Genomic DNA, 22,469 nt, shown 5'->3' on the forward strand with positions numbered 1-22,469 from the left:
ACATTAGATGTCTAAATGTAGAACATGACACTTAAACACAATATTTTGGTATTTTGGTAATACCATGGTAAAATAAACCATAACAGGATGAACCACATAAAAGGGATTCTTAGGTTGGAAATTGCTTAAAACAAGGTTAAACTTTCCAAACATATTAACACATGAAAACAGTACGTACATGCCTACGATTAAAGTTTAAGTACCCCTTTATACAAGATTTCCACGGGCAGGAACTGCACATATACAAAGATAGAAGCGGTAGTCTGCAGTCTGAGATTAGTACCAGTATCCATGTAAATGGTACAATAGGAGAATCTAACTAAACTACTAAACTGGTAAACCTTATCAACCAAAAGGCGATCACGATTAATCTGGTTGCATGATCTGTAAGAACAAGTGAAGCACTACGAAGACCCAACTAATCTACCAACACTAAATCACATTATGTCTAGTTCAAGGTGTAAGTACTAGCTCTATGAAAGCCAAGGGAGCACATGGAGCCTGCAGGTACATGGGCTCACCGTCTCCTCTTGCGTGATTTCAGGATATACTTGATGGCCTCTTCCGGTGTTGCTTTCCGGCCATCCTTGTAGTTCCATAGCTCTGGTACAGGATAGCGGCCACTGGGGTTGTACTCGTTGATTTCAAACAGCGCCTTTGTCACCATAGTGTATATTTCTTCACCGTGCTCTTCTAACTCCCGAAGATTAGCATTATCCTTTAGCAGAATTTCCTACACCCAGGTAATGCATGTACTGTCAGATGGAATGACGGAAATGTTTGCAAGTCTATAACATGATGTAAGTGTCTACAAAAGTAAAAGGGAGACTATCCATACCTTCTCTTTACCATCATCATTCATGCGGACCTCAAAAGGGTGCCAGTTTGGATCTGCAATTCGAGCTTCCCATTTCGAACAAAGAACAGAGGAATCAACTCGTGCATCCTCTTGTAATAAATCCTGCTTGCAAGCTTTTGCAAATTCTTTGAGGTCAAGATCGCCCATCCTTTTGACACCTATGTGTGCATGTCCATTCGTAAAATTCTGCAAGCCCTGCAAAAAATGCACAAGATTGATTACAAGTAAAATTAGTGACAGCACAGTGACTCAATTAGACATAGAGCAAAATTATCACATGAACTTGTGAGAGAATGTTGGAACAGATCGATCACAAAGGGAATTAGTGATGATATGATGAAATGTGGTGCAAAAGTAGAGGAAGTTATTAGTTGCTCGCTTACATCTATCAGTGTTTTCCGGACGACTTGCAACTCGTTGTTGCTTCTTATTTCCATGGTTGTCAGGACTTTGTTGTCTGACTCTAGCCCTTCACGCTCATCATTTAGATCTTTCATCTTTTTCCGGATGTCTTGCAACTCGGCACTGTTTTCCCTTTCCTTGGCAACTAGAGCCTTGTTGATTGAATCCAGTATGTTCATCTCCTCTTCCAAATGCCCTGCTTGCTTCCTTACATGGACTAGCTCGTTCCGAACCCTCTCCAATTCATCGTCTTTCGCTTCCTTGGCACTAGCCAGGGCCTGGTTGAGCAAGTCAATGGCGCGCATCTCCTCCTGTAAATGTGCTAGTTGCTTTCTCACATCTGTCATCTCCTCCTGTCCTCGTCGAAGTTCATCGTCGCTTTTCGCTTCCTTGTTAACCAGAGCCTGGTTAAGTGACTCCACCGTGTGCATCTCATCCTTCAGCTCTGCTAGCTGCTTGCTCACATGAGTCAGCTCTTTCAGAACCCGCTGCACTTCATCCCTGCTCTCTGTTTCCTTGCAAACCAGAGCCTGATTCAGCAGCTTGACTGTGTGCACCTCATCCTGCAACATTTTCTTATCTTGCTCGAGGTTCCTCATGTCGTAGTGATGCCGTGCAGCTAGAGCGTCAAGTTGCCTTTTCTTATCTTGCTCGAGGTTCCTCATTTCGTGGTGATACTGCGCAGCTAGAGCATCAAGTTGCCTTGATTTCGCCTCAACCTCCGCTTCAAACCGCTGTGATTTCGCTTCACACTCCTGCATCTTGGACTCCAGCTCTGAACAGAGCTTCTGATTGTCGTCGGCTTTTGGCCAGTGGTTGTTTCCTGCCGCCAATGCAGCTTGCTCCGGTGGCGCCACCGGTGGTGGCAAGAACAGGTCCGGCCTCTTCACCCAGATGAGCCTCTGCAGGTATGCGCCGTAGTAACACGCCCAATCGCTTCTCATCCCCTTCCTCAGCTCGAACATCTCCTCCACTACAAGGCGCCAGAGTAAAAATGTCCAGTCGACAGTATGCGCCATCCCATCTTTCACCCTCTGCGCCGCCGACTCGACATAGATGGGCAGCTTCCCGCCGTTGGTGGCCGCTAACGGCGTCAAGATGTACGCTTTCATGAACTCCGTCGCGGCGGAGGCCACGGCAGCGGGGTCGACGCCGGCCGGGGGCTCCCGATCGACCGGCGCGGTACTTCGCGGGGCCGGGAGGGCGAGCGCGTCGGCGAAGGTGTCAGGGGAAACCTCGAACCCGACGCCTCGTGCGTGGCTCCACTCACGGATGGACAGATAATTGGCGATGAGCGCGGCGACGAGGTCGCGGCGCGGGGCGCCGGGGGAAGGGGGCGAGGAGAGGTCGAGGTGGACGAAGCTGAGGAGGCCGAGTGCGCGGAGACCCGCGGCGGACGGGGCCGGGGACGGGGCCGCGGGCGGGGGCAGGAGGAGAAGGTTGGCGCGGATTTCAGGGAGGCGCTCCGCCGCCCCCGCGCGATTCCATTCGTGCAGCAATCCAGGTATCCCGGGGGGCGCCTCCCGTGGGGGCAGGTCCGGGTCATCCTCGTCGGCGGTCGCGCGGGGTTTGGGTTCTTGCTCCCGGACTCGGCCACGGGAAGAGATTGCGAGTAAGAAGGTGGAGGATGCATTAGAGAGATGGTTGGGTTGGGGGATTGGATGATTTGCCCCACTTTATAAAGGGTTGAATAATTTGCTTTGTGATTGTCTCAATGACAGAAGTAAAGCGGGGCAAAAGATCCAATTTTTCATGGGGGATGATTTGCCCTGTGATTGTCTCAATGACAGTGGCCCCCCCGGTAGCCTCTAGGGGGGGGGGGGGCAAATGATTTTATGGAGAAGTAAAGTGAGGCAAAAGATTCAATTTCTCATGGTTGGGGCCGCCGGATCGTGCCGCGAGTGAGAGTGGTGAGTGAGAGGAGGGGTTTGGGTGGCGCGGCCGAGGAAGAAGACGCACTTTTGATGTTTTTCTTATGGGCAACTATTTTTACTTCCTCCGATCTAGTGTAAGACATTTTTTTCGAGGATACGCAAATTGCGTACCTTAGCTTCATAGAAAAAGAAAAATGAGACACACAACAACGTCAACCACTCGTTGCGAACAACGAAGGCGACCCACTCCACACCCGGATCATACAAGGACAACCAAATACAATAACACGACAACACAACTACGACACAAAAAGCCTACCCTACATCGACCCCCTTGCCGCGTCTCGGCCGACACTGAAGACCTCCGAAGAACAACAACTCCAGCTTCCTTGGATAAGCCGACGACGACCGTACATGGCGCCGAAGGAGAAAGATCCGGGCAGCGGTGAACGCCGGAGGAGCGCATCATGGGACCTCGAGTCTCCCAGCACAATGCTCCCAACAGAGTAACAACCTCAAGGACGTTGCCATCATGCCGATCCTACGAATCAAGGCTTTCGCCCCGGAGACAGCTGCCGAAACAAGGTCGCGAGGAAGATGGCGTTGCACTCGGCGAAGCCTTCAGGAAGGTGAATGACACCCGTAGGTGCCATCAACGCCGGTCCGGCCACAACTGAACAAGATTTTCATCCGTAGCATCGCACATCTCCACCGCTATCGTTTTGGGGTTATGCATTAGAGACAGCTGCATTCACGTTAAATATGGTGCCATCTAAAATCTGTTGAGATGACACCGTATGAACTGTGGTTTAGCAAGAAACCTAAGCTGTCGTGTCTTAAAGTTTGGGGTTGCGATGCTTATGTGAAAAAGTTTCAGCCTGATAAGCTCAAAACCAAATCAGAGAAGTGCGTCTTCATAGGATACCCAAAAGAAATTGTTGTGTACACCTTCTATCACAGATCCGAAGGCAAGATCTTTGTTGCTAAGAGTGGATCCTTTCTAGAGAAGGAGTTTCTCTCGAAAGAAGTGAGTGGGAGGAAAGTAGAACTTGATGAGGTAATTGTACCTTCTCCCGAATTAGAAAGCAGTTCATCAAAGAAATCAGTTCCAGTGATGCCTACACTAATTAGTGAGGAAGTTAATGATGATGATCATGAAACTTTAGATCAAGTTACTACTAAACCTCGTAGGTCAAGCAGAGTACGTTCCATACCAGAGTGGTACGGTAATCCTGTTCTGAAAGTCATGTTACTAGACCATGACGAACCTACGAACTATAAGGAAGCGATAATGAGCCCAGATTCTACGAAATGGCTTAAGGCCAAGAAATCTGAGATGGGATCCATGTATGAGAACAAAGTATGGACTTTGATTGACTTGCCGGATGATTGGTGAGCCATTCGGAATAAATGGATCTTCAAGAGGAAGACATACACTGATAGTAGTGTTACTATCTACAAAGCTTGAATTGTCGCAAAAAGATTTTCGACAAGTTCAAGATGTTGACTACGATGAGATTTTCTCACTCATATCAATGCTTAAAAGTCTATCCGAATCATGTTAGCAGTTGCCGCATTTTATGAAATCTGGCAAATGGATATCAAAACTACATTCCTTATGGTTTTCTTAAAGAAGAGTTGTATATGATGCAACAAGAAGGTTTTGTCAATCCTAAAGGTGCTAACAAAATATGCAACCTCCAACGATCAATCTATGGACTGGTGCAACCATCTCGGAGTTGGAATATACGCTTTTATAAGTTGATCAAAGCATATAGTTTTATACAGACTCGCGATGAAGCCTGTATTTACAAGAAAGTGAGTGGGAGCACTACAACCTTTCTGATAAGTATATGTGAATGACATATTGTTGATCGGAAATGATGTAGAATTTTCTTGAAAGCATAAATGAGTGTTTGAAAGGAGTTTTTCAAAGAAATACCTCGGTGAAGTTGCTTACATATTAAGCATCAAGATCTATAGAGATAGATCAAGATGCTTGATAAGATTTTTCAAATGAGTACATACCTTGACAAGTTTTTGAAGTAGTTCAAAATAGAATAGTCAAAGAAGTTGTTATTGCCTGTGAGGTGTGAAGTTGAGTAAAGACTCAAAATTCGACCACGGCAGAAAATAGAAAAAGAATGAAAAGTCATTCCCTATACCTTGGCCATAGGTTCTATAAAGTATGCTATGCTGTGTACCAGACCTATTGTGTACCTCACCATGAGTTTGGCAAGAGGGTAGAATAGTAATCCAAGAGTGGATCACTGGACAGCAGTCAAAATTATCCTTAGTGAAATAAGGACATGTTTCTCGGTTATGGAAGTGACAAAAAGTTCGTCGTAAAGGGTTATGTCGATGCAAGCTTTAACACTGATCAGGATGACTCTAAGCCTCAATCTGGATACATATTGAAAGTGGGAGCGATTAGCTAGAGTAGCTCTGTGCAGAGCATTGTAGACATAGAAAAATTTGCAAAATACATACGGCTCTGAATGTGGAAGACCCGTAGACTAAACTTCTCTGACAAGAAAAACATGATCACTCTTTGGGTGTTAATCACATAACAATGTGAACTAGACTATTGAATCTAGTAAACCCTTTGGGTATTAGTCACATGAAGATGTGAACTAATCACATAAAGATGTGAACTATTGGTGTGAAATCACATAACTACGTGAACTAGATTATTGACTCTAGTGCAAGTGGGAGACTGAAGGAAATATGCCCTAGAGGCAATAAAAGTTGTTATTTATATTTTCTTATATCATGATAAATGTTTATTATTTGTGCTAGAATTGTATTAACCGAAAACTTAGTACATGTGTGAATACATAGACAAACAAAGTGTCCCTAGTATGCCTCTACTTGACTAGCTCGTTGATCAAAGATGGTTAAGTTTCCTAGCCATAAACATGTGTTGTCATTTGATGAATGGGATCACACCATTAGAGAATGATGTGATGGACAAGACCCATCCGTTAGCTTAGCACTATGATCGTTTAGTTTATTGCTATTGCTTTCTGCTACCTCTTGAGTATGCGTTGGTTTTCCCTTGAAGAGGAAAGGGTGATGTAGCAAAGTAGCGTAAGTATTTCCCTCAGTTTTTGAGAACCATGGTATCAATCCAGTAGGAGATAATATGCAAGTCACCTAGTACATGCACAAACAATCAAGAACCTCGCAACCAACATGATAAAGGGGTTGTCACTCCCTTCACGGTCATTTGCGAAAGTGAGATCTGATAAAGATAGTAAGATAAATATTTTTGGTATTTTTGTTGTATAGATTGGAAAGTAAAGATTGCAAAATAGTAAACAAGATGCGATAATAAAAATAGATGCAATATAATAAGGAAGAGACACGGGGGCCATAGGTTTCACTAGTGGCTTCTCTCATGATAGCATGTATTACAGTGGGTGAACAAATTATTGCCGAGCAATTGATAGAAGAGCGCATAATAATGAGAATGTAACATCCCAAATTTTCAATTTGGAATGTAATACATAGATCATTCATGCATATCATATTTTGTTGCATTTCGTTTCGCGATCCTCGAAATTCTAAGCAACTCAAGGACCATCAGAGAGAGTTGGGAATTTCACTGTTTCCATATTTGAATTTTTATCAAATATTGAAACGAGGATTTTTGGTTTTAATAATTTTTCTCCCCAAAAATATTTCATGTTAAAAAAAATATGAGAGGAGATAATATGACCTCTCCAAAATAAATGAAATATTGAATGAAAATATTAAAATCAAATATTTGATTTTATTCAGATTTTATTGTTATTTTTTGCATTAGAAAAATTGCATATTTGCAAAATTGCATTTCAGAGCCAAGAAAATGTTCATCTTGTTCTAAATATTTTATTTAGACGGTGGAAATTTATTTTGGCATTTTTAGATTTTTTATTTATTTTTATAGGATTTATTTTTGATGGAATCTGCTTTTATAAAGGAGAGAGCCCGCCGGACCGAGCTGGGACGAGGCCCAGCTGGCCCAACCACCCCGCGCCGCCGTCTCCCACCCGGAGACCGCGACCGCCGCCACCGCTCGCCGTGGCCGAGTCGGCCACGCCACCCCGCCTCCCTTCCCCAAGCCACCCCCCTCTTTAAAGCCGACCCGAGACTCCCCTGGAGCCCCGAAGCCGAGCCGCCGCCGCCGCAAGTTGCCCGCCCCGCCGCCTTGCGCCGCTGTCGCCGCCGTCGCATGCCGCCGCTCGCCGCTGCCGCTGCTGCCGCCGCACGCCGCTGCCGCTGCTGCCGCCGCCCGCCGCCCCATGCTGCCCCGCCTCGCCGCGCCGCTGCGGAAGCCGCCGGAGCCGCCGCCGATCCAATCGATCTCGCCGTTCGGTATTTTTCAGTTTAGGTAAAACCGTCGGTTTTTTAAAATCCCTAGTTTCGTTTTTTCGGTTCGCCGATTTTCTCGGTTTAGTTTATTTAGCGGACGTTCGTCCGTACGTTCGTTTTAACAAACGGTGTTCACTCGTTAGTCGCAGACAGCGAACATTCGTTCGTTAGCCTGTTCGTCAGTTTTTCTTTTTCTAGGATTTTCCGCGATTATTTCCGATCACGATTTCTAATCCGATTTTCGTTTTAGTTTATCTTTTCGCTCGTTTATCAGAATCAGGCGATTCAAGCGCCTAGATCTTCGTCTTGAAACTCTCTTTACATTTAACCAACTTGAACAAGATTTTGATACAGTAAAATTTGACCTTAGTCCAGATTAGTAATCAGATCTTGTTTTTTTCGCAGTTTGAGTTTCGTTGCTACGTTTGATTTGATTCTTTTTGCAATACGGTGTTCTTAAGTTGAACTTTCTAGTTAGATCTCTTATTTGAGTTTTACCCGTGCTTCTTTGCTTGATTGCTTATGTATGCTATTGTTTGTTTGTGATAGAACACCCGGAGTGCGAAGCATGCTGCTACGAGTCTCTAGGTTTTGCGGATCATCAGCAAGGCAAGTAACACTTTGATCATACCCCTTTATCACCCAGTTTTTATGCATTAGTTTCAACCCTCAGACATTGCATGGTTAGGACTTATAACATGTGGGATTGGGAAGTAGTTGATGAGGTAGGACCTATTGCCCTATTATTATCAAACCCTTGGGAGTTACTTCTACGTATTGCTTATATTGCCATGCTATGCTCGTAGTCGTGGAGTGGGTTTGAGTGAATCCATGCCAGATGTGAGATTGTTAATTAATGGTTCAACTTAAGGTGGCAACTTTAATACACATCTGGGTGGATTGCTTGTCGGGCACCTGGAGAATCCAGTGTTGTCCTAGGATATCCCGGAGTACCCGTGTGATAATCCTACGGTCCGCCACCCAGGCTCAAAGGGAACTGAGATATTTCGTGCTAGAAACTTCCGTGTGCAGCCACAAGCTATTATGGGCTCTAGCATAGTTGAGTAAGTTGCGTGAAGCTCTTGAAGCGGTAGACTAGCAGGTAGTGGGTTGTAGGTGGTATAGTCTATCCGGAGTAGAGAGTTAATGCTTCTGAAAAACTGTGTCTCGGTCATCCGTTTCTCAAACTTCATGTAGTGCGAGAAATCCAACGGAGGAGACCGAGTCTTGTGGGGAAAAGTGCGCAAACCTCTGCAGAGTGTATAAACTAATCATGGTTAGCCGTGTCCCCGGTTATGGACATCTTGAGTATCTAGTACTTGGATTATCATATGTATCTCATCACTCTAAAATTAATATTGTTGGGTTGATAATTACTTTTAATTGGGATTGAGTTGGAGGAACCTTCTCAATGATGTTTCAACTACCATGATAGTTAAATAAAATTTATTCCTTTGTTGTAGGGAAAAATTGGCTTTTCGCAAAACTATAACCATAGAGCTTTCCACCAGCCAAATATGCATGTAGTGATAGCATTATTCTGTTCTTGCTCTACTGTGTTACATTGCCAGCATATTCCATGTGCTGACCCGTTTCCGGGCTGCAACGTATTATGTTGCAGACTTTTCAGACGAGGAGTAAGGTTCGTTAGGTCGTTGCCGTGCAGCTCGGCTATGCCGTTGGAGTTGATGGACTCACTTTATCTTCCAAGCCTTCCGCTGTTATCATATTAGATGGCCTTAAGCCATATTTATTGTAATAAGTTCTGTTTTGAGACATTCGATGTAATAATTGTGTGATTGCCACTCTGTTATAAATCCTTCGAGTATTGTGTGTGTCAGCATTACCGATCCAGGGATAACACTGAAGCACAGAGACTTGACCGTTTGAGGTTGGGTCGCTACAAGATGGTATCAGAGCACACGCTAAGTGTAGGACACGGCCACTAAGCTAAAGCCCTAGATCACCACTCTCTTCTCATTTCTAACTCCTCTCCATTTTCTACTCTTTAGGATGGCAGACGCAAGGAACAAGTTTGCACAACCGGATGAAGAAGCATCTTTTGGACGACACTTGAAGGAAGTCACTAAGTACCTGGACATTGGAATACCAAGCTTCACCGGGACTTACAACGCCACTTTACCAAAAGAGGAGTGATGGATGATTCAAGTTCAATTTACTGGAAGGACATTCGCGCCAGTCACCAAACCCATAGAGTTTTCCTTTGATGCACCAACCTGGAGTCTAGGAAAGAGTATGGCAGCTCACATCACCATGGGACGCATTGGAGAAGTTTACCATAAGGAGCTTAAGGATACTATCTATCAGATTTGTGGGCGCCGAGATGAGCAATGGGAGATGATCAGCACCAGGAAGGATAGATCAATCACCGCTTTCATCCAGGAGTTAAACCAGCACATTCGTCGCCAGGAGAACCAGATGTGCGCAGGCATGATAGATCTGAAGAAGGCAATGACAAGGATCACGGAACTGGAGGAAGAACTCAAGGCTACTCGTGAAGATTATGAGGAGGAAATCGTCGTACTAGTGGAGAATAATGATGATCTGGAAAGGAAGCTGGGAGTATTCATGGGAGACCCCGCGCTAGGAGGAGAAGACGAAGAACCCAAGGAGATTCGTTCTGAGGACTACATCATCATCGACGACACCGACTCGGACCCTGACGATAGCGATGATGACTATGAAGATGAAGCTGGAGCAGACATTATGGAATCTTCGGCGGATCAATACTTCTAGAAGACCACCACATCATTAGTAGTATTCCACCATGTATATAGTATAGTCCGAGCACTTTTTGTAATGATAGTTAGATTGATTGTATGCCCTGCTTGATTGATTGAGTGATATGATTGTGTTTGTCTCATGTGCATATGGGTAGTGTTTTCTCACTAAACCTCATTCTATTCTATTCTCTTCCCTATAAACCCTCAGATGCCTCCGAGACGAGACCCCGGATTTACTTTCCCACCGGAACTCACTCAGTTGATCTAGCAGCAGAATACCCTGATGCAGTTGTTAGTTCAGAATCAAGGCAACAACAACAATAACAACCCACCACCACCACCGCAAGTTGATAACTTAGCCCACTTCTTGAGGTTGCAGCCGCCGGTGTTTTCCAGTAGCACCGAGCCGATAGTGGCAGTTGATTGGCTCCGCAGGATTGGAAGGGAGTTAACCACTGCAGGATGTACAGATGCTGAGAAGGTGCGTTTTGCCGCACACCAGTTAGATGGACCAGCAGCCTCATGGTGGGAGAATTACATAGTCACCTATCCTATAGCCACTGTTACATGGGATCAGTTTCAGCAAGCATTCCGCACCGCCCATGTCTCAACAGGAGCTATGAGCATGAAGAAGCATGAGTTTCGCAACTTGCGCCAAGGGAATCGTACTGTGGCTCAGTACGTGGATGAGTTTAGTAAGCTGTCTCGTTATGCCCCTGACGATGTGGCCATAGATGCCGCAAAGCAGGAGAAGTTTATGGAAGGGCTGAACAATGAGATGAGCATGCGGTTGATGGTGGGAACATTCAACAACTACCAGGATTTGGTAGACAAGGCTCTTATGATAGAAGGGAAGCAGCAGCAAATTGAGAGCCGCAAAAGGAAGTATGGACAAGGAAGGTACAACTCAAGAGCTTAGCAGAAGCCTCGTCTAACCCCGAACTCGGGAGGACTTGTTGATAACCATGGAGGCCACACCCACAATGGAGGAAGTACCCATAATCATACTGGCCCAAGGAATGGGAATGGGAACAGAACAAACAACAATCAGACCTGCTCCAATCCAGCCACACCCGCCAAGAGAGATCTAAGCCACGTTACTTGTTTCAAGTGCGGGAGACTGGACACTATGCCACGGAGTGCCCAGAAGCGAAGAATGGAAATGGTAGTGGGAGCGATGGGAAGAAGCCTAATCCATTAAACAAGGGACAAGTGAACCACGTTAACATGGAGGAGGTTGAAGGGCAGCCAGACGCAGTTATCGGTAAGTTTTTGGTTAAGTCTTTTACCGCCCTTGTTCTTTTTGATACTGGTGCATCACATTCATACATATCAAGGGGATTCATGGATAAGTTTAAACTACCAACCCAAACCCTTAGGACCCCTCTGTTAGTAAGTTCACCTGGAGCAGAGTATATGGCCAGCCAATGGTGCGACCAGATACCCGTAACCATTGGTAGCCATGTTTTTCCGTCTGACCTAATAATCTTGGAGTCACAAGGATTGAATGTGATATTAGGCATGGAATGGATGTCAAAGTATGGAGGAAGCATTGACTGTGCTAGTAAATCAATTTGTCTCACCACCCCGGAGGGAAAAAGGATCAAGTATGTATCTAGACATGCGCCTAGGAGTAGCCAAGTAAATACCCTCACGGGAGTTGTTCAGGAGGAAGTGCCTGTAGTGAAGGATTACCTAGATGTTTTTCCAGAGGAGTTACTAGGCATGCCGCCGGATCGAGACATCGAATTTTTGATAGAGCTATTGCTAGGTACTGGGCCAATATCAAAGAGACCCTACCGGATGCCCGCAAATGATCTGGAGGAGATTAAGAAGCAGATCAAGGAGTTATTGGAGAAAGGTTACATCCGATGGAGTTCACCACCATGGGGAGCCCTAGTGCTTTTGGTTGAGAAGAAGGATAAATCTCTAAGGATGGTTGTTGATTATCGTGTGAGGTGACGATCAAGAACAAATACCCACTGCCGATGATCAATGATTTGTTTGACCAGTTGCAAGGAGCTAAGGTATTTTCAAAGATCGATCTGCGATCAGGATATCACTAGCTGAAGATCCGAGAGAAGGATATACCTAAAACCATATTTACCACAAGATACAGATTATATGAGTATACGGTCATGTCATTTGGACTGACTAATTCCCCTGCCTATTTCATGAGCATGATGAACAAGGTGTTCATGGAATATTTGGATAAGTTTGTTCTGGTGTTCATTGATGATATAATGGTATACTCGAAGAATGAAGAGGAGCACAAGGAGCATTTGAGTTTAGTTCTCGAGAAACTTAGGGAACATCAGTTGTATGCCAAGTTCAGCAAATGTGAGTTTAGGTTGAAAGAGGTTGGATTCCTTGGACATGTTATATCAGGAGAGGGTATAGCAGTAGACACCACCAAGGTTCAGCCAGTCACTGAATGGTTGGCACCCACTTCAGTTAGCGAGATCCGTAGTTTTCTTGGACTCGCAGGATACTACCGGAGATTCATTGAGAATTTTTCCAAGATTGCAAAGCCAGTGACAGAACTATTGAAGAAGGATATCAAATTTAAATGGACGGAAGAATGTGAAGCGAGTTTTCAGGAGTTAAAGAAATGTCTGACTACAGCCCTAGTACTGATTCTGTCGGATATACGCAAGGATTTCCAAGTGTATTGCGACGCCTCTCGCTTAGGACTTGGAGGAGTACTGATGCAGGACAGAAGAGTTGTTTCGTATGCCTCGCGACAACTGAAACCGCATGAGTTAAATTATGCCACACATGACTTGGAGTTTGCTGCCGTAGTGCATGCGTTGAAGACTTGGAGACATTATCTTATTGGAAACCATTGCGATGTATACACTGACCATAAGAGTTTGAAGTACATTTTCACCCAGAAGGATCTGAACCTTAGGCAGAGGAGATGGTTGGAGCTTATAAAGGATTATGATATGAAGCTTCACTATCATCCAAGCAAGGCCAACGTCGTAGCAAACACTTTGAGCCGGAAGAGTTATGCCAAACACACTCATAAGCGCAGGATTGCCAAAGGAGTTGGCGGAGGATCTCAGGGAACTTCGATTGGAGATTGTCCCTGGAGGTTTTGTTGCAACAATGGAGGTTCAATCTACATTCTTAGGAAAGATTCGAGAAGCTCAGAAGGATGACAAAGAGATCGCCAAGATAAAAGAGAGAATGAGCAAAGGAAAGGCCAAAGGTTTTGTGAGGATGAACACGACACCTTGTGGTTTGAGGACCGTGTTTATGTGCCCAATAACACGGAGATCAGGAAGTTAATACTTCAGGAGGCTCATGACTCATCGTACTCGATTCACCCTAGAAACACCAAGATGTATGTGGATTTAAAGGAGCGTTTCTGGTGGACTGGTATGAAGAAGGATATTGCCGAGTATGTAGCCGTGTGTGATGTATGTCAGAGAGTGAAGGCAGAACATCAAAAGCCAGCCGGATTGTTACAACCTATGCCGATACCCGAATGGAAGTGGGATAAGCTTGGCATGGATTTCATCACCAGATTGCCCAGGACCAAATCGGGATATGATTCTATATGGGTAGTAGTTGACCGCTTGACAAAGTAGCTCACTTTATCCCAGTGAAAACCACCTATACAAGTGCCAAGTTGGCCAAGATATACATGACCATGTTGGGGAACGTAGCAGAAATTCAAAATTTTCCTACGTGTCACCAAGATCAATCTATGGAGTCATCTAGCAACGAGGGAGGAGTGGATCTACATACCCTTGTAGATCGCGCGCGGAAGCGTTCAAGAGAACGGGGTTGATGGAGTCGTACTCATCGTGATCCAAATCACCGATGATCCTAGCGCCGAACGGACGGCACCTCCGCGTTCAACACACGTACGGAGCAGCGACGTCTCCTCCTTCTTGATCCAGCAAGGGGGGAGGAGAGGTTGATGGAGATCCAGCAGCACGACGATGTGGTGGTGGAAGTAGCGGGATTCCAACAGGGCTTCACCAAGCGCTGCGGGAGGAGGGAGATGTGTCATGGCAGGGAGAGGGAGGCGCCAGGGCTTAGGTGTGGTTGCCCTCCCTTCCCCCCACTATATATAGGGCCAAGGGAGAGGGGGGGCGCAGCCTTGGCCCTTCCTCCAAGGAAGGGTGCGGCCAGGGAGGAGTCCCTCCTCCCCAAGGCACCTCGGAGGTGCCTTCCCCCTTTAGGACTCTTCCTTTCCCTCTTCTCTTGGCGCATGGGCCTCTTGGGACTGGTGCCCTTGGCCCATATAGGCCAAGACGCACCCCCTACAGCCCATGTGGCCCCCGGGGCAGGTGGCCCCACCCGGTGGACCCCCGGGACCCTTCCGGTGGTCCCGGTACAATACCGGTGACCCCGAAACTTGTCCCGATGGCCGAAATAGCACTTCCTATATATAATTCTTTACCTCCGGACCATTCCAGAACTCCTCGTGACGTCCGGGATCTCATCCGGGACTCCGAACAACTTTCGGGTTACCGCATACTAATATCTCTATAACCCTAGCGTCACCGAACCTTAAGTGTGTAGACCCTACGGGTTCGGGAGACATGCAGACATGACCGAGATGACTCTCCGGTCAATAACCAACAGCGGGATCTAGATACCCATGTTGGCTCCCACATGTTCCACGATGATCTCATCGGATGAACCACGATGTCAAGGACTTAATCAATCCCGTATACAATTCCCTTTGTCTATCGGTACGATACTTGCCCGAGATTCGATCATCGGTATCCCGATACCTTGTTCAATCTCGTTACCGGCAAGTCTCTTTACTCGTTCCGTAACACATCATCCCGTGATCAACTCCTTGATCACATTGTGCACATTATGATGATGTCCTACCGAGTGGGCCCAGAGATACCTCTCCGTTTACACGGAGTGACAAATCCCAGTCTCGATTCGTGCCAACCCAACGGACACTTTCGGAGATACCTGTAGTGTACCTTTATAGCCACCCAGTTACGTTGTGACGTCTGGCACACCCAAAGCACTCCTACGGTATCCGGGAGTTGCACAATCTCATGGTCTAAGGAAATGATACTTGACATTAGAAAAGCTTTATCATACGAACTACATGATCTTGTGCTAGGCTTAGGATTGGGTCTTGTCCATCACATCATTCTTCTAATGATGTGATCCCGTTATCAATGACATCCAATGTCCATGGTCAGGAAACCATAACCATCTATTGATCAACGAGCTAGTCAACTAGAGGCTTACTAGGGACATGGTGTTGTCTATGTATCCACACATGTATCTGAGTTTCCTATCAATACAATTCTAGCATGGATAATAAACGATTATCATGAACAAGGAAATATAATAATAATCAATTTATTATTGCCTCTAGGGCATATTTCCAACAGTCTCCCACTTGCACTAGAGTCAATAATCCAGTTCACATCGCTATGTGACTAACACTCAAGGTCACATCCCTATGTAACTAACACCCAAAGAGTTTACTAGAGTCAATAATCTAGTTCACATTACCATGTGATTAACACTCGATGAGTTCTGGATTTGATCATGTTATGCTTGTGAGAAATGTTATAGTCAACGGGTCTGAATCTTTCAGATCCGTATGTACTTCGCAAATCTCTATGTCATCTTGTAGATGCAGCTACCACGTTCTATTTGGAGCTATTCCAAATAACTGTTCTACTATACGAATCCAGTTTACTACTCAGAATAATCTGGATTAGTGTCAAAGTTTGCATCGGCGTAACCCTTTACGACGAACTCTTTTATCACCTCCATAACCGAGAAATATATCCTTATTCCTCTAAGGATAATTTAGACCGTTATCTGGTGATCTACTCCTAGATTACCTTTGTACCCTCTTGCCAGATATGTGGCAAGGCACACATCAGGTGCGGTACTCAGCATGGCATACCGTATAGAGCCTATGACAAAAGCATAGGGGACGACATTCGTCCTTTCTCTTTCTTCTGCCGTGGTCGAGCTTTAAGTCTTAACTTCATACCTTACAACTCAGGCAAGAACTCCTTCTTTGACTGATCCATCTTGAACACCTTCAAGATCATGTCAAGGTATGTGCTCATTTGAAAGTACCATTAAGCGTTTTGATCTATCCTTATAGATCTTGATGCTCAATGTTCAAGTAGCTTAATCCAGGCTTTCCATTGAAAAACACTTTCCAAATAACCCTATATGCTTTCCAGAAATTCTACATCATTTCTGATCAACAATATGTCAACATATACTTATCATAAATTCTATAGTGCTCCCACTCACTTCTTTGGAAATACAAGTTTCTCATAAACTTTGTATACACCCAAAATCTTTGATCATCTCATCAAAGCATACATTCCAACTCCGAGATGCTTACTCCAGTCCTTAGAAGGATTGCTGGAGCTTTGCATACTTATTAGCATCTTTCAGGATTGACAAAACCTTCCGGTTTGTATCACATACAACCTTTCCTCAAAAAAAACGTCGAGGAAACAATGTTTTGACATCCTATCTGCAAGATTTCATAAATAATGCAGTAATCGCTAATATAATTCCAACAGACTCTTAGCATCGCTACGAGTGAGAAAGTCTCATCGTAGTCAACTCCTTGAACTTGTCGGAAAACATCTTAACGACAAGTCGAGCTTTCTTAATGGTGACATCTACCATCATTGTCCGTCTTCCTTTTAAAATCCATCTGTACTCAACAGCCTCACGACCATCGAGCTGTTCTGTCAAAGTCTACACTTTGTTTCCATACATGGATCCTCTCTCGGATTTTATGGCCTCGAGCCATTTATCGGAATCCGGGCCCACCATCGCTTCATAGCTCGTAGGTTCATTGTTTTCTAGCAACATGACTTCCAAGACATGATTACGTACCACTCTGAAGTAGTACGCATCCTTGTCATCCCACGAGGTTTGGTAGTGACTTGATCTGAAGTTTCATGATCACTATCATAAGCTTCCACTTCAATTGGTGTAGGTGCCACAGGAACAACTCCCTGTGCCCTGCCACACACTAGTTGAAGAGACGGTTCAATAACCTCATCAAGTCTCCACCATCCTCCCACTCAATTCTTTCGAGAGAAACTTTTCCTCGAGAAAGGACCCGATTCTAGAAACAATCCCTTATTGTTTTCGGATCTGAGACAGGAGGTATACCCAACTGTTTTGGGTGTCCTATGAAGATGCATTTATCCGCTTTGGGTTCGAGCTTATCAGCCTAAAACTTTTTCACATAAGCGTTGCAGCCCCAAACCTTTAAGAAATGACAGCTTAGGTTTCTCTAAACCATAGTTCATACAGTGTCATCTCATCGGAATTACGTGGTGCCCTATTTAAAGTGAATGTGGTTGTCTCTAATGCCTAACCCATAAACTATCGTGGTAATTCGATAAGAGACATCATGGTATGCATCATATCCAATAGGGTGCAGTTATGATGTTCGGACACACCATCACACTATGGTGTTCCAGGCTGTATTAGTTGTGAAACAATTTCCACAATGTCTTAATTCTATGCCAAACTCGTAATTCAGATATTCATCTCTATGATCATATCATAGATATTTTATCCTCTTGTCACGACGATCTTTCAACTTCACCCTGAAATTACTTGAACCTTTCAATAATTCAGACTCGTGATTCATCAAGTAAATATACTCAACATCTACTCAAATCATCTGTGAAGTAGGAACATAACGATATCCACCACATGCCTCAGCACTCATTCGATTGCACACATCAAAATGTATTACTTCCAACAAGTTGCTTTCTAGTTCCATTTTACTGAAAACGAGGCTTTCAGTCATCTTGCCCATGTGGTATGATTTGCATGTCTCAAGTGATTCAAAATCAAGTGAGTCCAAACGGTCCATTTGCATGGAGTTTCTTCATGCATATACACCAATAGACATGGTTCGCATGTCTCAAACTTTTCAAAAATGAGTGAGCCCAAAGATCCATCAACATGGAGCTTCTTCATGCGTTTTATACCGATATGACTTACGTGGCAGTGCCACAAGTAGGTGGTACTATCATTACTATCTTTTGGCATGAACATGTGTATCACTACGATCGAGATTCAATAAACCATTCATTTTAGGTGTAAGACCATTGAAGGTATTATTCAAATAAACAGAGTAACCATTATTCTCCTTAAATGAATAACCGTATTGCGGTAGACATAATCCAATCATGTCTATGCTCAACGCAAATACCAATCTCGATGGTAGAGGGAGCGTACGATATTTGATCAACCTTGGAAATACTTCCAACACATATCGTCATCTCACCTTTAGCTAGTCTCCGTTTATTCTGTAGCTTTTATTTCGAGTTACTAACACTTAGCAACCGAACCGGTATCTAATACCCTGGTGCTACTAGGAGTACTAGTAAAGTACACATTAACACAATGTATATCCAATATACTTCTATCGACTTTGCCAGCCTTCTCATCTACCAAGTATCTAGGGTAATTCTGCTCCAGTGGCTGTTCCCTTTATTACAGAAGCACTTAGTCTCGGGCTTGGGTTCAACTTTGGGTTTCTTCACTAGAACAAATCCTGATTTGTTGTTCCATGAAGTATCCCTTTCTTGCCCTTGCCCTTCTTGAAACTAGTGGTTTCACCAACCATCAACAATTGATGCTCCTTCTTGATTTCTACAAACATCGCGAATATCTCAAGGATCATCATATATGTCCCTGATATATTATAGTTCATCACGAAGCTCTAGCAGCTTGGTGGTAATGACTTTGGAGAAACATCACTATCTCATCTGGAAGATCAACTCCCACTCGATTCAAATGATTGTTGTACTCAGACAATCTGAGCACAAGCTCAACAATTGAGCTTTTCTCCCTTAGTTTGTGGGCTAAGAAAATCGTCGGAGGTCTTATACCTCTTGACGTGGGCACGAGCCTGAAATCCCAATTTCAGCCCTCGAAACATCTCATATGTTTCGCGACGTTTCGAAAAACGTCTTTGGTGCCTCAACTCTAAACCGTTTAACTGAACTATCACGTAGTTATCAAAAAGTGTATGTTAGATGTTCGCAACATCCACAGACGACGTTTACGAGCTCGATGTCAGATGTTCGCAACATCCACAAACGACATTTACGTGCAAAACAGATTAACAAGTAGGCATGTTTACGAGCTCGATGCACTCACTACAGAGCATGGCATGACAAACTAAGTATACACCCATCCAGAAGACATGGCACAAAAGCTAGACATGGCGAGAACAACAACATAGGATGCACGGATCAATAGAAACAACCTCGGCAATATCGCTAATCAAGTTAACAATCTGCCAGGAACATTTTATAGCAAAAGTAGAGCTCGATTGACTCAAGCTAGGGTGCTCCATAATTGCAAACAAAGACATGGATGGATAGAGCACCACAATATTAACAAAACATCCTTACTGATTATCCGCAAAAGAGGCACGGATCACTAGGAAACAACATGAACATATGGCATAAAAATAAAGACAGGTCAAGGACTTGGTGAAATTCTAAGTCCCTGAAATTAGCATCATTGAGTAAGCTACTTTGCATGCTTGTGCTAGTCACCACAAGGATCATAAAAATACATGGCATACACCCCTATAAATATGGCATGGCATTCTACAAAACACATGTAGAGCTCAGGATCATAGCATGCACACATTAATCATGGCAAAAATGACAAAAGGCCATTTGCTGAAATAGATCTGACATAATCATCACATAGCCCTCTTCCAACAGCATTTCGGGCATCAAGATGAGCTCAAATAAAAATGATGCAATGAGATGAAATGATGTACTCGTCGATACGAACATTTTGATATGCTACACGCACGAATCGGAGCCACGGATGCAGAGTTATGATGCGATAAAAATGCCCAAAAATTACTGAAATCTGGGGGACTTAGTGAAATTTGGACCTCTCGGGGAAAGTCAACCCAGGACGAAGCGGTGCGGGACGGAGGGATCTGGATCTGGACGGAGGCCATTTGGATGGAGGGTGTGGTGGATCTGATCCACCCTCCGGGATCTCGCCAGAGTGGAGGAAGACGCCGGCCGGAGTTGGCCGGAGCGATGCGCTGGCAAGGAGGAGCTCTGCGAGAGGCGTGGGGCGGCAGAGGTCGAGGAGGGCGGCTCCGGGGCACGGCCGTGGCGGGTGGCGATGTGGGCGGAGTGGCGACGAAGGCGGCGAAGTCCTGGGAGCCGGCGAGCTCGGACGACGGCGGGGTACGGCGGACGGTGGCCGGAGCTCGCGGTGGCGGCGGCGCGCGCTGGCGATGGGGAAGACGGCGAGCGTGGGTGGCGGGAAAGGCATGCGGGCGGCTCGGCTAAGATAGCCGAGGCAGAGGGCGGACGAATGGCGGCTTGCTCCGGTCGCCGGAGTTGGTCGCCGGCGACGGCGCGAAGACGGCGGGCAAGCGCGGCGAAGGAGAGAGCCGGCGAGGTTGCAGGCGCGGGCACCCGCGGGGCGACGGCGGCGGCGAGATGGGCCCACGCGGGCCCCGGATGGGCTCCGCGGGCCGTGGCGAAGTGGGCGGTGCGGGCGCTGAGGTGGCGCGTTGCGATTGGCGCGGGAGGTGGCGGCAGGTGACGTGGCAGGCCCTCATTAGCCGGAGTGAGGTGGAGGGCGCAGCGGACATGTCCGGCGGTGCGCAGGGAGGAGGTTAGGGTTTCATCTGCGTGAAAATTCCGGGAGGGACACATATTTATAGGTAGAGGGAGCTAGGAGAGTCCAAATGAGGTGAGGTTTTCGGCCACGCGATCGTGATTGAACGACTGAGATGATGGAGGGGCTTTAGGTGGGTTTTGGGCCACTTTGGAGGGGTGTTGGGCTGCAACACACATGAGGCCTTTTCGGTCCTTTGGTTAACCGTTGGAGTATCAAACGAAGTCCAAATGGCACGAAACTTGGCAGGCGGTCTACCGGAAGTAAACCAAGGCCGCATGACAAGTCTTGGTCCAATCCGAGAATGTTTAACACCCGCACACGAAAAGAGGTAGAAAGGGACACCGGATGACATTGGAGCGCCGGAATGCAAAACGGACAACGGGGAAAATGCTCAGATGCATGAGACGAACATGTATGCAAATGAAATGCATATGATGACATGATATGCAATGCATGACACGCAAGCAATGACAAGGCAACAACAGCGAATAACTGGACGACACCTGGCACATCGGTCTCGGGGCGTTACAGGAGGGCACGTCAGTAGCGCATTAAATGCGTTTGTCCGACGGTCCTAGAGGATAGGCTTGTCGACTATAGACCTTTCCACCTCCTGTGTGCCACTGCGGCAACCCATTTTTCCCTATAAAAGGAGGCCCGGGGCGACCAGGAGGGGGATTTGGCTCTTTTGGGCAAGTTGCACCCCGTAGCTAGCTCAAGAACACAAGAACACACTCAAATACATCCACCAAGGCAGGACTAGGGTATTACACATCTTCGCGGCCCGAACCTGGGTAAAGGATCCGTGTGCTTCCTGTCAAACCCGCTCATTGCACAACCTCGTGCTCACCAACCGTAGAAGGGATCCTAGTGACCCCATAGGTGTCGTTCCCACCGACATCTTTGGAAGGTGGAACAAGATGGTAGGAGGCGAAAAGACTGCCTAGGCGAGGTGCGAGGAGTAGAAGGCAACAAGAGAACGTCCCGGTGCCAGGAGGGAACTGAAAGATGAGGCAGCGGGCCGGCAATACGCGATGAAGGCGTCGGTGCCCGCGTACTCTGACTTGACGGCCGCCACCCGCCTTCTTCACCTTCTCCGGCCCTCCTACACCAGCCGCCCACGAAGACGACGGGGAGCGCCCCGATGGAGAGCTTGATGAGGAAGGCCCTCGGTGGGCCACCCGACATAGGGCGGGGCGACGCGATCAGTCGGAGACGAGGGTGATGTGATCTTGCTCGGCGCTCTGGTCGTCGCTGTCGCTACCCTCCTCGTCGCTCCCGCTTGAAGAGGAATCTTCATCATCAGAGGAACTCTCCACGCAGCACTTTAGGCGTCCAAGGTCTCCAAAGACCTTGACAGAGAGCAGGCTGCCCTCCTTTAACTTGAAGTAAAGGACGAGCCCCGCCGTCAGGCTGTGGATGTGGGTGAACATCTTCCATTCGCGGCGGAGGTACATGACGTGAGGAGCGGGGAAGTCGACATCGACCCACGTGCCACCATTCCCGCGGCCCCTCATGTGCAACCTGAGGGTCTGGGGTGGATCGAGCTCCATCTCCCAAGCAAAT

At 46.1% G+C, this 22,469-nt stretch overlaps 1 protein-coding gene across 1 annotated transcript; it reads right to left on the reverse strand.

Moving 5' to 3' along the window:
• Nucleotides 1–136: 136 nt before the first annotated feature.
• Nucleotides 137–22,091, reverse strand: LOC125514674 (uncharacterized). The gene is made up of 4 exons (XM_087530713.1): nt 22,015–22,091; nt 1,243–2,935; nt 839–1,054; nt 137–733 (listed from the first exon to the last, which is right to left on the reverse strand). The coding sequence occupies exons 1-4, from the start codon at nt 22,089–22,091 to the stop codon at nt 518–520; spliced, it is 2,202 nt and encodes a 733-aa protein (XP_087386839.1). The 3' UTR covers nt 137–517.
• Between the last annotated feature and the right edge of the window lie 378 nt (nt 22,092–22,469).

Source organism: Triticum urartu, chromosome 6A, assembly GCF_056163025.1.
Source record: "Triticum urartu cultivar PI428250 chromosome 6A, HENAU_Tu73, whole genome shotgun sequence".
Taxonomy (NCBI): domain Eukaryota; kingdom Viridiplantae; phylum Streptophyta; class Magnoliopsida; order Poales; family Poaceae; genus Triticum; species Triticum urartu.